This window comes from Tachysurus fulvidraco, chromosome 21 (genome assembly GCF_022655615.1).
Source record: "Tachysurus fulvidraco isolate hzauxx_2018 chromosome 21, HZAU_PFXX_2.0, whole genome shotgun sequence".
NCBI lineage: Eukaryota > Metazoa > Chordata > Actinopteri > Siluriformes > Bagridae > Tachysurus > Tachysurus fulvidraco.
The window spans coordinates 17,321,279-17,336,351 of record NC_062538.1 but is presented as its reverse complement, the minus strand read 5'-3'; the positions used below and the strand labels follow the sequence as shown (position 1 = coordinate 17,336,351).

Genomic DNA, 15,073 nt, shown 5'->3' with positions numbered 1-15,073 from the left:
ACAGGGACAGGAGCACACTGCTCCATCACCAAGGCTGTAACTTCAGACTATTACGAATAATGAGAAAATTTCCTATTAATATAGAACTATACCAGTTAAAATGGAAACCATGTTAATTGTAACTTTAAGGTTCCTATACTGTATATACACAAGTGTTCACTTTATTAGGAACAACTGCATAAATGCATGCTCATGCTGCAGTTATCTAATCAGCTAATCGTATGGCAGCAGCACAAGGCATAAAATCATGTAGATGCAAGTCAAAAGATTCAGTTCATATTTACATCAAACATAAGAAATGAAGGAAATATTAATCTCTATGACTTGGCATGATTCTGGCTACCAGATGGGCTGACTCGAGGATTTCAGTAACTGCTGATATGAGATTTTCACACACAAGAGTCTCTAGAGTTTATACAGAATGGTGAGAGTGCCAGTTTCTTTGGGGCGGAAATACGTTATTGATGTGAACGCTCAGAGTTAGTGAATTCTCAGATACAGAGGTTAGTACAGCAGGAACTCTTTCTTTATGTCCTTGTCATGTTGTCCCTGTGGTAGAAAAAGAATAACATAGGTGACAAAGGAAAGAAATAATAGTCTTGGGCCACCTTGAGCCAACAGGGCAGCTTCAGTGCACCTAGTCATTGATTCTACAGTACATATCACAAGAACGGTACAGACTTGCCCTCTAACTTATCCATCTAAAATCTCCCATAGGTGCTCGGTTGAACTGAGATCTGATGCCTGTGAAGGTCAGAGCATATGATTTACATAATTGTCCTCTTCATTAAACTTTGCAGTAAGCCTTCATGTGCTGTTGATGGAGGCCAAGGAATCCTGGAAGAGACCTCTCCCATCAGGGTAGAAATGTTTAATCAAAGGATAATGGTGATCAGTCAGAAGAACATTATATTGTTCCAGTGGAGTGGAATAATTAAGTCATTAGATGATGTTAGTCAGAAGGACATGACTCTGAAACACATTTTAAGCTAAAGCAGATTCTAAATATTTTTTATTCTATCAGCTCACAGAATTAGTGGCTTAGCCTCCATGTTTGCGTGTGCTACTCATGTTTAAGTTCTCCCCAGTTCATAGTTTTGGTTTTGTAGGCTGATTGGCATCTCTAAATTGTTTGTCGTGTGTGCAAATGTGTGTAATTGTGCTTTGTGATGGGTTGGCACTCTGCCCATGGTGTCCCTGTCTTGGGCAGCGTGTCCCCTGTGATAGAGTCCATGTAAACAGTAAATAATATGAATGGATGGATCGTTTGGAGGGATGAATGTATAGCATTCATTCAAGGGAAACCAGAATCTTAAGTAATACATTACTGAAAAAAATGTTTTGAAAATCATTTCAAAAATTGATACCCCATTACATTTGATCCCTAATTCAGGCTCACACTGTGAAGTGAAATAACATGTTATAGATAGTAAAATATCAGTGAATTATTCCTTATTCCTTCTAGTGAAAGAATAAAAGTATAATCAGTCGTTTCCATCCTTCGTCTCCACACATGTACCAGCTGTAACGATTATACAATGGCTTATTCTTACATGATTGTGCATCTTATCAACAGTTAAGTCTTTTTTAACCCATGATTATTTCTAATCATGGCAGCTTGGCTTTAATGCTAATTATCTCATTAGTGTGAATGGTCACAGTCCGGTAAGCCTGGCATGCTGTGGCTTGTGCCTCTTCTTTTCCACTCACTCATCATCCCTCCAGTCTGAATGGAATAGAGGCGGCCCGTCTCGCTGAACACAGCTCAATAATTCATCTGTCATCATTTTGGGAAAGCATCCAGACTTTCATAAAGTCACAGCGTCCTAGTGGGGCCGCATTGTGTCTCTGTCAGACCTGCCTACGGTGTCAGAACATGACTGACAGAACATGGTAACATCAGGTGGAAATAAGGCTGGCTGGAGATTGGGTTAGGAAAAGGATGAGGGCGGTGAATACAAACTTGTGCTTAAGGTCAACAAAGTCTGGTTTAGTATTCCTGGTGAAATATTAAAAGGTCTTCTATGAGCGCTGACAGAGATGCACTGTGTAGTGCAACAGAATCTTGATGAGAACTGAAATGTTGTATTTGCATTAATCATGTGTTTAATGTTTAAGATTCAAGTGGTTTACATACACACTTAAAACAGTCTAGAAGCCTTTTTTTTTTTAGATTGTCCTTCTGAGGGAACCCTTAAAAAGGGCATTCATAAATTAGAAAATTTTACATCGAACACCTTTATGCAAAAAGGTTCTAAGGAAAGGTTTCATTGTGAAGGAACTCTTGCATGGTTATGTTATGAATGTGCTAGAACTTTACTTTACATCATAACTGAATAGGTTGTTATACTTAGTGGGCTGTAATCTCTTATTTGATAATATATCTGCACCATAATTAGACTTGGGATAAAAAAAATAATGTGTAATAACGTCTGTATACATGCAAACAGTGCCTAAGAGTTGAATATGTCTCAGAAACGAAAACAAGCAGCAGACAATTTGTGAACAATTGAGATTCTTAACCTGCAATTACTGTATTTAGGTCATTTTAAGCCCTGATTCCAAATGTATTAGAAGAGTTACACAAAAGTTAAAAAGGTTATCTAGATATCTGTTGTGCATTGGGGCTAATCTATTAAAGCCCACGTTATTAACCATGCTCTTATCACTGTACTATGCTCCCTCAGATCCTCTAGCACTGCTCGACTGGTCCCTCCATCTCTCAGGGTACAAGGTAGGTATCCATCATGACTCATTTCTGTTCTGGCACCATGGCGGTGGAATAAACTTACCCTCAATGTCAGAACTGGCCGTCTTAAACAGGACGGGTGAAGACGTCCCTCATCCTAAAATACGTAAACTAGCACTAGTTTTTTCTTGGTTGTTACCTCCAAAGAGACTCATGGTATTCCTGGACCTATCAAACCAGTATTGATGTATTCGATAATAGAGATTTTATAGCACAATAAAGTTGCTCTGTTTAATGGTGTCAACCAAATGCTATAAATGTAAATGTACTAACATGTAAGAAGTCATCAGCAGTGATGGAATACAGCTGGAGGTGAAATAAACATGAATGCTGGGTGAAGTACAGTTAAACTCCTTACTTGTTCATTTCATTTATAAAATACTTCTCTGGAGGAGAAGACGTACATAGCAGTAGAGGTAAACAGACTAAGTATATACTGTGCTACTATAGTAGAAATTAAATGTAAAGAAAAATGACAGAATTGTACTTTGAATGAAATGAAAGAGAAAGGACGTCTTTTGTCCATGTTTCTGTCTCTTCTGTCTTTGTTTTCTAGTAAGTGGGGTCTTTTTACAATTAAATTAAGTTAAAAAAAATTTGTATAGCATTTTTGGTTAATGGATATTGTTGCAAAACAGCTTTACAGGAATAAAATTGACAACATTTAAATTCTTTATTTGTATTTATGTTAGATTTATGAGTAAACGAGAGGCAACGGACGCTAGGAAAAACTCCATGAGATGAAATGATGAAGGGACTTTGAGAGGAACCAGAATGTAATGGGAACCCATCTTCATTTGAGTGACACTGGATAGTCTGGTTGGAAATAATTTCCTGTCTATATCTGTACACTCGAATATCCAAATACACTGATTTAGAGTTTGCTATTCCAAATTCCTTTCTGTACCCCACCATTCTCTTCCTTTCATCTCTGCCTTTTTTTCCTCCTTTAGTTTTCCGTATCTGCCCTTCCCAGCTGTTGTCTCACGTTCCCCCCCCTCGCAGGAATCAGGCCATGCAGCTGCAGCCAACAGCTGAGCAGCGCAGGGTGAACGAGTGGAAAGCAATAAGCAGCACCTGCAATACATCACTCCCCATGCTGACATCATCAGCATGAGATATGAGCAGCACAAGCTTTACTCTCACACAAAAGTGTATCACTGATCCATGCTGCTAGTGCTGCTTAAGCAGGGAGAGACAAGGTTAAGGAAGGTGGCCATATGCATGGGCATCACGTACAGGACCAGGGCTTCCTCTCTCTTCTAGGCTAATTGAATCGGTCAGTGTGTAATGGCTTTAATGCCAGTCCTGCTAGGGCTTGGTCAGTAACAAGATTGGCAGAGTCTTTGGGAGTCCTGGTGAATTGATTTGATCAGAAAATGTAGCTAGACTGTATGACTTCATCGTGCATGGCTTATAGAAAATTGGGGTTTATTGGGTACATTTTATATATTATCGATAATAAAATAACAGGTTTTTCTAAATTTACAATTACAACTTTACAATTATAACACAGGTGCAGGTTTATGGGTGCTTCCACTGTTGGGGTGAAGAGGCTTCGTTCTTTTTCCTTTATTTTCAGTGATATTGTAATACTGACTGAGGAGGTCACTTTGGTGGTAATAACCAAATCGTACACTCTATAAGCAAAACTTGACTTTTTGAACATCCCATTCCAAATTTAGTTCCTGCTTTGATATCCATTCTTTCAAAAAGCTTCAGTATAATTTTTTTTTTTGTTATACCACACTCCATTGTGGTGCTTAATATATAGCTCATATAGAAGTAGACACTAGACCAAAATAATCAAAATAGGTTCATTAGCTTTAACACAGGAGGCACGGTGGCTTAGTGGTTAGCACGTTCGCCTCACACCTCCAGGGTTGGGGGTTCGATTCCCGCCTTCGCCTTGTGTGTGCGGAGTTTGCATGTTCTCCCCGTGCCTCGGGGGTTTCCTTCGGGTATTCCGGTTTCCTCCCCCGGTCCAAAGACATGCATGGTAGGTTGATTTGCATCTCAAAATTGTCCGTAGTGTGTGATTGCATGAGAGTGTGTGTGTGCCCTGCGATGGGTTGGCACTCCGTCCTGGGTGTATCCTGCCTTGATGCCCGATGACGCCTGAGATAGGCACAGGCTCCCCGTAACCTGAGGTAGTTTGGATAAGTGGTAGAAATTGAGTGAGAGAGTGAGTGAGAGTGAGCTTTCACACAAATGTTTCTATCTTCGAAATAAATGGCGATATCAAACCCATTTCAGCTCTCTGAGATGCCCCAAGTGCTGCTCAATTTGACGGTATTAAATTCAAAATTATATGTAAGGTTATCCAACAGAGGGAAGAACGTCGCCCCCTCGATGCCAACAGTGTCCTGACGCTGGCACCACTGTACACCAGTGTACTGATAAACATTTTAATGCATTATTTCAATATAAATGTTTGTGCAGGTTTTGGTGATTTTTTAAATATAACACAACACCTGTTTTTAAATGGGAGAGATAATGTATGTAAGGAAAATAATGTATTAGAGATTGTAATAAATATTGTGATCGTAATAAATATTGTACACTTGACTGAATGTTACTAGACCGTTGTAAAGGACGAATCAAGGATATTTTTTATTATACATCCAAAATGTGGGACTGAATGTGCAGACATGTGAAATGGTTTACCAGGAGACCATCTGCTTCTGCATTCAGCCTGTCAATGCCTTCTGTCTTACTGTGACTGACACATGTGTGTGTAACCGAAGTGTTATATAGCAGTTACAAACAGAATCATTATATTAATGTTACTGCCATTTAGGTTGTGAGAGTGTGTGTGCGTGTGTGTGTGTGTGTGTGTGTGTGTGTGTGTGTGTGTGTGTGTGTGCGTGTGTGTGTGTGTGTGTGTGTGTGGGCTGTGTTTGTTTTAGACTCGGGCAGACTGATGAAGCAGAGTCGATGTGAGAGATTGCCCTTTGTTGCAGAAACTGCTGAAACGAGACGCACTGCTGTACTGCATCCTGATCTCATCTCTCACACCGATAAAGGGCACTCAGAGATGATGTAGGGTGAGCTGACTCTGACCTGCACTGTCCTGGCCTCACTGTGACCTTTAACATATTCACATAAACTGTCTGCAAATGCAAAACTATTATTCTCCAAGCTTACACATTTTCATTGATTAAAGATAATAAGGTTTTTATGCCTTATTTGTGCAAGTAACCTGAGAAATATATAGAACATTCATTCATTCTTTCATTCATTCATTTTCTACCCCTTATCCAAACTACTATCTCAGGCGTCATCAGGCATTAAGTCAGGATACACTCTGGATGGAGTGCCAACTCATCGCAGGGCACACACACACACAATCATTCACTCACACACTATGGACAATTTTCCAGAGTTGCCAATCAACCTACCATGCATGTGGGGAAGGAAGGTTGCATGTACCTACCATGCATGTGGGGAAGGAAGGTTGCATGTACCTACCATGCATGTGGGGAGGGAAGGAAACCGGAGTACCCGGAGGAAACCCCCGAGGCACGGGGAGAACATGCAAACTCCACACACACAAGGTGGAGACGGGAATCGAACCCCCAACCCTGGAGGTGTGAGGCGAACGTGCTAACCACTAAGCCACCGTGCCCCCTATATAGAACATGATTTGTGCTAATTGTATTAAGACACTCTTTTGGTGTGGTCTTGTTATTTTCTTTATAGACATTCAATGAGCTACCTTAGATTATGGAGGTGGAGCTTTGTGAACATGGGTGGGAATCATTCAAATGTCAACCCTAATCTTGGAGAGAGAAAAAAAACTAATCTTACCTAATGCACCTTTAATGAATACTTAAAGAAGTCTACTAGTTTTCATGAATATGCTTCGATTTCACTGCATCTGTGGCATCTTGTATTATATTACATCTAAACATTTAAACAGGGAAAATATATCAGCCAGATTACAGAGGTTTTTGTTTTTGGGCTGTTTTTTTTTTTTTTTTTGAACAAATGCTTTATTTTTAACAAGATTTTTTCTTCACACTCAGACCAATAGACACTAGTGAAAAACAAGACCACTCGAAATTTCAGTTTAATGGTTGTACTCTACCATGATATAATAACCGTACAGCCTGGTACTCATGTATAAGCAGTAAAGTGGTCTATGTGAAGCTTGTTCATTACTCATGGTTATATTGCTCTGTGTTATAATTACAGCTGGCTCCTTTGGCGTATAGAAAGTGTGTTGTGTGAAATGAACAGATGGTCAACACGAGCTCCTCTCGCAATGCTTACACAACAAGTGTGAATTTGTGCTTTCTAATGTGAAAGCTCTTCTCAAAGCCATTCTCATGTAGTTTCATCCAGCTTTCCTCCAGTCACTGCAGTAATGTCGCTCTTGTGCTATTCATTACTTTGGAATCAAATATTCAAATAGTCAAATATTTTAAAAATCCAGCGTTCGCATTTCTTTGTACACAAAACTTCATAGTTTCATGCTAGCTAACGGAATCATTAGCCTCGGCCCTTATTAATGAATATGATTATCAACAAATGTTACTTGGTTGCCAAGCAACAAGATTTTACGCACTTTATCCATATACATGATGAACATATTATATTTTTGTCTTTCTGTATCCAAAGCAAGAAATAGCAATTTCCATTTAAACACATTGACTACTTTGTTAAACACAAATTCTTCCCTGTGACAAAGTAGTCATATATCTGTAAATATTAATTATACATATAATTATACAATTATATATATATTATTTATTTCAGGCTTAAATACATTCAACTAAAGAATTCATGAAAGCTTTTCTTTCTGCATCAAGGTTCAGTGACAGGACTCATTCAGTACAGTGTTCATGCCACTTAAATTTGTCATTGTACTCAAACACTGTCATATATATGTGTGTGTGTGTGTGTGTGTGTGTGTGTGTGTGTGTGTGTATATATATATATATATATGTATATATATATATATATATATATATATTTTTATATATATATATATAAATATATATATTTATATATATATATAAGATAGATAGATAGATAGATAGATAGATAGATAGATAGATAGATAGATAGATATTCTCTATTTGTAAAGTAATTAAGTAATAAAGGAATCGTGCATGCTCTATGTGTGTGTATGGACGTGTGTAGGGTAATCTCAAGGGGGTTGCGAAGTGTATATGTGACTATGAGTCATAAGTAAAAGGGCAACTGTGCAGTGTAATTATCTGCTTAATCACACGTACATCTCAAAAATTCAAGCAAGAGATTAACATTTGGCTTGATCGTGATAAAGGCATTTTATCTATTCACTGCATTACAAGGAGTTCTGAATCGTAATATACTTGGAAAGGCGAAAGCTGTGTGACAGTATGACAAAATAAAGAAACTGAGCAAATTCCTGTTGCTCTCAATACATGGCAGAAGCCTGGAGCTTATAAAGCTAATCACGTCATTTTAGAGTGTAGATTTCAATACGGTTCATTTCTCTATTAATGCAGGATACTGAGGCGGAAAATTCAAGGCATATCCAGTGATATTTGGATGATCTACAAAGCTGCTAAGAGGTGTAACACAACATCATTATCTGTATTTGTTTAGTGCTCTAAATATCTATATCTGTATCTGAAACACTGGAAAACTCTTTAATCTCTCATCCCTAACCAGATGCCCCAGATACTGATACATCTATAATGCATGAACATATCTAGGCTAGAACATTTTAAATAATAGTGTAATAGTTTTTTGCCACGCAAATAGAGACATCATCTAGTCTTGATTGGTTGTTGGTCCACATTACACATTTATTTATGTACTGTATAGCTGCATATTCAAAAAAGCATGTAGATTCAAGTCAGTAGATTCAATTATATCATATTAATCAGCAGAATGAAGAAAAGGTGTAATCTTTGATCGTAGCATGGATGGTGGTACCAGATGGGCTGGTTTAAGGATTTAATGATTAAATATAGTAACTGAAATAATCAGTATTTACGACCATGGTGGGCAGAAAAGCATCTTAGCATGCAAACTTTGAGTTGGATAAGCTACAACAGCAGAAGACCACACTGGGTTCCACTCCTTGTCAGCCGAGAAACAAGAATCTGAGGCTATTGTAGGCAAACACTGGGCCCAGAAACTGACAGCTGAAGATTAGAGACAAATAAATCACCTGTTTTTCCCCCATTTCTTTTATTGATGTGTGAAAATAATGGATCTTGATGTGGTTTTCGGCAGTTGTAGCTCATCTACCTCGAGGTTTGATGTGTTTTGTATTCTGAGATGCTTTTCTGCTCACCATGTTTGTAAAGAGTAATTATTTAAGTTACTACAGACTTTCTGTCAGTTCGAACCGGTTTCACTCTCTTCTGAACTATCTCATCAAGAAAGTTTCAGCCTGCTTGTTTTTTCTCTGTGTAAGTTTTAATGACTGTTGTGTAGGTACCGATTTGGTACCATGCCAGGCTTAAAATCACAGAGCTCACAATTTTCCTCATTTTGATGTTTGATGTGAACCTCTAACGTCTGTAACCGAAGCTCTTGGCCTGTATCTGCATGATTTTTTTCATTGTGCTGCTGCCACATGCTTAGCTGATTAGATTACATTAACTGCACGAATGTACTGGTGTAATAAACGACACAGCAAAATATGGTGTTGATCTATAATCACATAGCTACTGCAGCTGCAACATTGGTGTGTTCACAATTAAGCCTGTAATTAACATACCGTCTCATTAAATGATCAAATCTGAATAATATTCATAACATAGAATAATGAGCTTTATTTGTAGTGTTGATTACAGGTTATACTACATGGTCATGCAAGTCATTAGACGCATGGTCATCGACATAAACGACATGAATGCACTCCTGAGAAGGCTGAATCCATGAGATGGGTTGCTTGGATGACCTTTCTAAGTTTGCAGAAAGAAAGTGAGCAATGATAATAGCAATTCTTCCATTCAGTTACCACCCCTGCAGCATTGAGTGGATGTTTGTATGGATCTCAAGAGCTTTAGCACAAAAAGGCTGATGGAAAGATAGTTCTCAATGACAAAGATAAAAATAACACTTCACATTCTGTGCAATTTCACCAGCACTTTAGTGTATTGCCAAGGATCCCTGGGTCAGCCTTGGTCCCCTAGTTTGAGTTGCTGTCTGCGTGTGATTTCACATGGTCTCTCTGTAGGTTTCCTAGAGTTTCTTCCCACTGTTCAAGAACATAGCAGTAGGTGGATTGGCTACACTAAATGGTCTCACCATCCAGGGTGTATTCCCACCTCCCTCCCACATCTAGCTTCTCAAAATGTTCTTTGATTTGTACTTCTGGTACAGTTCTGTCCTTTTAGTTTTTTAAACAAATAGGGACATTCATTAGTTTTGTGTGATGCAGATAGAGACATCAAATCTAAATTAAGTTCTATTGCCTCAGCTTTCTTTTTTTTTTATGTTTCTTGTTATCAGTTAATGTTGGATAAAGTTAATCTTGTGAATCTTTCTACTGTCTATCTGTTCTCTTTATATATAAAACGTCCTTCACACATTCACTTCATGTTCATGAGCAATCTGATGAAGCAGACGTTTTTTTGACGTTGAGGATTAACTGTGCTGAACTTTCTGTAGATGTTTGCCGTAGTAGGCTGGGAGACTCCGGCAATGTGACTGTCAATCAAACATACTCGTTATATAATTAAATCATTGGTCTGATCAGTGCATGCAGATGTGGTTTGAAACGTGTGTTATTATAACATTTTGTTTTATATGAACTATGCCATATGAGTAAGATTGGCACATCAAATCATATCTCTAATTGAGACCAATTATAACCTGGAGCGCTGAGCTGAGGTTGAAGAGCTGTGCTGACAATTTAAGCATTTCTACCTCTGTGGTATTTTTTCAGTGTTTCCAAGAGCATATTTATTAAAATGTTCGTATCTAGGTGTATTTCTATTGCAGGCCCACATCAACGTCGAATTTAAAATACCAATATGGATATTTGCAACAAAATAGTTGGACTCCATACACAAACTTGTCTCGGCTGATCAATTACATTCTGGGGAAACAAAAACTGTACATTTCAGTTCATTGTCTGCCATAAAGTTGCAAAAATGAAATTACATAGCACAAATCTACTAAGCAAAGTATAGAGTGTGTAGCACTGGCAGTTTACGCCGTATTTATTGTAAAATTTCTTCAATTGAAAGAAGTGCCTTTGCTTCTTGAGCCATGAGATTATATAGTGCATAGTGAGTACACGGAGAGATAACCAACTGAAAGAATGACAAAAGGGATGAGTGGAAAAAAGTAATGGTACTTTATCCAGGCTTATTGAGTGTTTGTTAATTAAGATGCTTACTCATGGGTCAGGCTGAGTGTGATGCTTCGGGGACTTACTTCGTATGCAGGAGGCAATGTCTTCATTTCTTTCCTTCTAAAGAATAAAGGCAATTAGAACACTATTGTAATGCTTTATTTGTTTTTAAACAAAATACAGTTTCTTGCATTTGGTCTTAAAGTAGAATCCACTTGGAAGCAGATCAAATGAAATTAGTGGTATTTTCTAGATCATATATATATTTTTTCTCTTCTCTATCCACTGGATGGAACCAATTTCTAATGCATCCCCTTTAACAGTGTGACTGAGAGCTGGCGGCTAAATCAGTTCCGCTGTGTGTGTGTGTGTGTGTGTGTGTGTGTGTGTGTGTGTGTGTGTGTGTGTGTGTGTGTGTGTGTGTGTGCGCGTGTTTTTTTTTGTGCATCCCTCCTTTCATCTTATCCTTTCTTGTTGTGGAGTTATTTATTTCAAAACCACTAAGAGTGTCAGTAATTTGTCCGATTTCCCTGACAGATACATACACATAATGCTCTCACAGACCCACAACAATGTTTGCTACACTAAAATTTGGCCTCAAATCTAATGAATGATCCTAATGTACTTCATTCTGCAGTGTAAAATGATTACTTTTTCTAAAAACAAGAAAACTGTGGTAGATAATGTAACATGAGACGGCAAAAGGAATAACATGTTTTCTTCTGAGAAACATGACACCAGCCAAGTGCATCATTTCAAACTGAAGCCCATGCTGCATCACAGGCCTTCATAAAACAATCAGAGGTAAGTGCTATCTGCCCTTTTATAGATCTTGACATTCTCTACATCTGTTTTGGCTTTAATAATTTATATTATATTGCAGATATCCAAAAAAATATTATATAAATTATTTGATATGACTTGTTGTTTTCAACATGTTCATCTGTTTCAGGTGTGTCCAATTTTATCTGGAAAAAACCCCACACCAACCTTATGTAATGGTTTTGCTGATGGCTAAAGCCTAATGATTACCTTTTGCCAAAATTGCATTTGACTGCCCACGGATAGTGACACCGGTGTGAAGTAACCTCTTCCTGTTGAAACTGGAGTTTTAGTCTTTCCATGTGTCCTCACTTGTGTTGTATAGAGCTGAACAACATTCTGGAAATCTGACCATAAAAAGAATGTGCTATTCTGCAGGTTAAACGTAGTTGGTATATATATATATAATCACAATTTCATCTGCAATAGCATTGTCTTCCTGTCACAATAACAAGGCCGACAACCGATAACTTCTTACAAACATTTCAAACAATAGAAATACAGCATTTACTAAGCATTTAACAACAAAATCACTAAAAACATACGTTATGCGTTTCGGGGGGGGAGTCATACATTAATATTAATAGTCTATTTTTCTTTATTTCTCACCTAACATTATTATTAACTGATTTAGAACCAGTTTAACTAGATTGAATGACTTCTACACTGTACTGTACTATTGTGCTCTTATTACAGTTATTAGTGTTGTTTTGTTTTTGTTTTTATAAAGATTACACCCACATTACAACTATTACATATTGAAGGGACTGTATAGAATATGCATGTAGACTATTCAGTACGACCAAACACTTTAATAATAGCAAACAAACAAACAAACAAACAAACAAACAAACAAATAAATAAATAAATAAATAAATGGAATTCCGTGACCATATATGGGGTCTCCGATTTGACACGCCTACACTTTCCGCCAGGCGGATCTTTGACACGCCCCTTTCTACCTGGCTGAATGGGGAGCAGAGAAGTGGGCGGAGCTTCTGTGTGCGTTTTATTCATTTATTTATTTATTTATTTTCTCCTCTCTGTGGTTTTTTTTTTTTTTTTTTTTTTTTTTTTTGCTTTCCTTGTACTCTGAGACAGAGCTGTGCGTAGTGCAAGCAAGAACCCGAACCAGGCGCAACTGATGCTTCAGTTCTACACACAGCTTGCGCTTTGTTTCTCTCTACAGTTCCGAAGAGGACGCGTTTCCGTGCGTTTCCCTGCGTCGTGATCGTTTTGGAATGAGCCGCTTTGTCACCGCCGTTGTTTCCATGCCAGCATGGGAACTGCCGTGTCCAAGAGAAGGAATCTGAGGAACGATGCTATTTCATCAGTGGCAGCAAAAGTTAGGTGAGCACCAGCTTTCCACTTGGTGTCCACATGCAGATGCAGATGCAGATGCGCAGCAGCCTGCCAGATGTGTCTGTATCAGCATGCGCTGAAATATGTAGGATCTTTATCTCCTTACGACAAAGACGCATCACTGAACCGGATAAACAGATGCAGCCTTTTTTTTTTTTAATTTGTCCTTATTACAAGTGATCATAATGTCATTTATATAATAATTGACTGTTGGGTCATGTGGTGCACGAGTGGTGCCGCATCTTAACGTGTCTACAGCTTATGGATGTGTGAATGACTTCTGCAATGCTTACACAATAGACAGTATTTCATATAAAGACATATTTGCAGCCCTTTGTTGTCTTGTTGTCGTCACGTGGGACAGAAATTCACACCCTGATGTAGCTGCATGTGTGTCAGGTACCACTGCAGAGGCTTAGCTTTTAAAGTGGTGGAGAAGGAACTGGATGGGAAATTGCATGCTTGTAGATTTTGTGTCCAGAAATGTTATTCACCAAGTTCTCATTTCTGATAGCATAGCTCTGAGTGTGGCACTGCCACTGAGAGTCTGATGTTCAGGCGGAGGGTAAAAGACAGATCAATCAATGCATCCGTCACTCAGTGCCTCGTGCTAATGGATCCTGATGAGTTATTGACATGAAATAATCTTTTTATTTGTTTACATAGGGACGTTGGCATCGGGACTATTCAACACTGCATCACATCCACTGTAGTTTCTAATCCTTCACAGACAGTGCATCCTTTCCTATGCCCTAATTCTGGTTGCTCTGTGTAGTTTATGTGCTGTTTAAGTACATTTAGTGCGTCACTGGCTTCAAGTATGTGTCATATTTCTTGAGAAAACCATTTTCATGTGTCTTAGAGAAGGGAAGGTCATGGGCATAACCTTGCATCTATATCTCCCTGGCAGAGCGCTTTAATATCTGACTACTGGCTACATGGCATTCCCTCTGGTCAAGTGACTGTGTGTGTGTGTGTGTCTGTGTGTGTGGTGGGGTGATTAAAGGATAAAATCCCTGCTCAGTATGCAGTACAGACGTGTGCACATAGCTCTGCATACCGATTTTAGATGCAGTGTTGGTAAGATATAGTCAAGTAACACAGAGCATCCAGACATTTGTGGCACAGTGAGAGCTTGGACACAGATGAGCTTAGAATGATTTGAGGTAATGAAAAATACATTATTAATGCAAGTATGCAGACACCAGCCAGAAAAGTCCTGAGTGTGTTTTCTTTGAAAATGAATAATTAGACTGGAAGTACATCTGTAGCTCCGGGGTGATTTCTCAGTATCAGTAACCCGCAAAGAGCGAGAAGTGAAAATGACTTGTATTAACTGAAATATGCATGTCATATGGCATTTATTATGCACTTCACGAGAGCCATGCTGTAATATTGGGTCAAATTGTAAATTATAAGCATTTAGATAATTTGATAGAGTTTGATGCAACATGCAACAAGTTTTTTTTTTTTGCTCTGTTGGTCATTGAAACTGTGTCAGTATATACCATTACATCATATCACATCATGATCTCAGCTTAAGTCACCTGATTATTTGTTATTCTTCTACTGGAAGTGTTTTGAGAGTGAAAAAATCTATAAAAAAATAGCTGTGAGAGGCTGTGGATGTTCTGCTGTCTGGTAATCAGTAGCAAGATCAAACCATCCGACTGGTCACATCATTCCCTGTTCCCATCTCGCCACACACAGTGCCATGAACGCATTATCTTTCCCTTCCATCAACACTAAAATACTTACTAGAACATAAGGCAAAAATGCTTCTTTTGTGGTCTTCTTCCAAGAAGTTGTCATTGATATACCCTTGGATGTGA

At 38.4% G+C, this 15,073-nt stretch overlaps 1 protein-coding gene across 5 annotated transcripts in view; it reads left to right on the top strand.

Moving 5' to 3' along the window:
• The first annotated feature begins 12,969 nt into the window (after positions 1–12,969).
• Positions 12,970–15,073, top strand: part of nsmfa (NMDA receptor synaptonuclear signaling and neuronal migration factor a) — a 32,438-nt gene continuing 30,334 nt past the window's right edge. For all 5 annotated transcript variants that reach the window (XM_047805981.1, XM_047805978.1, XM_047805979.1 and 2 more), the window contains exon 1: positions 12,970–13,229. In XM_047805981.1, coding sequence (XP_047661937.1) covers positions 13,199–13,229 — 31 coding nt within the window. In that variant the 5' untranslated portion in view covers positions 12,970–13,198. The remainder of the gene's footprint in view (positions 13,230–15,073) is intronic.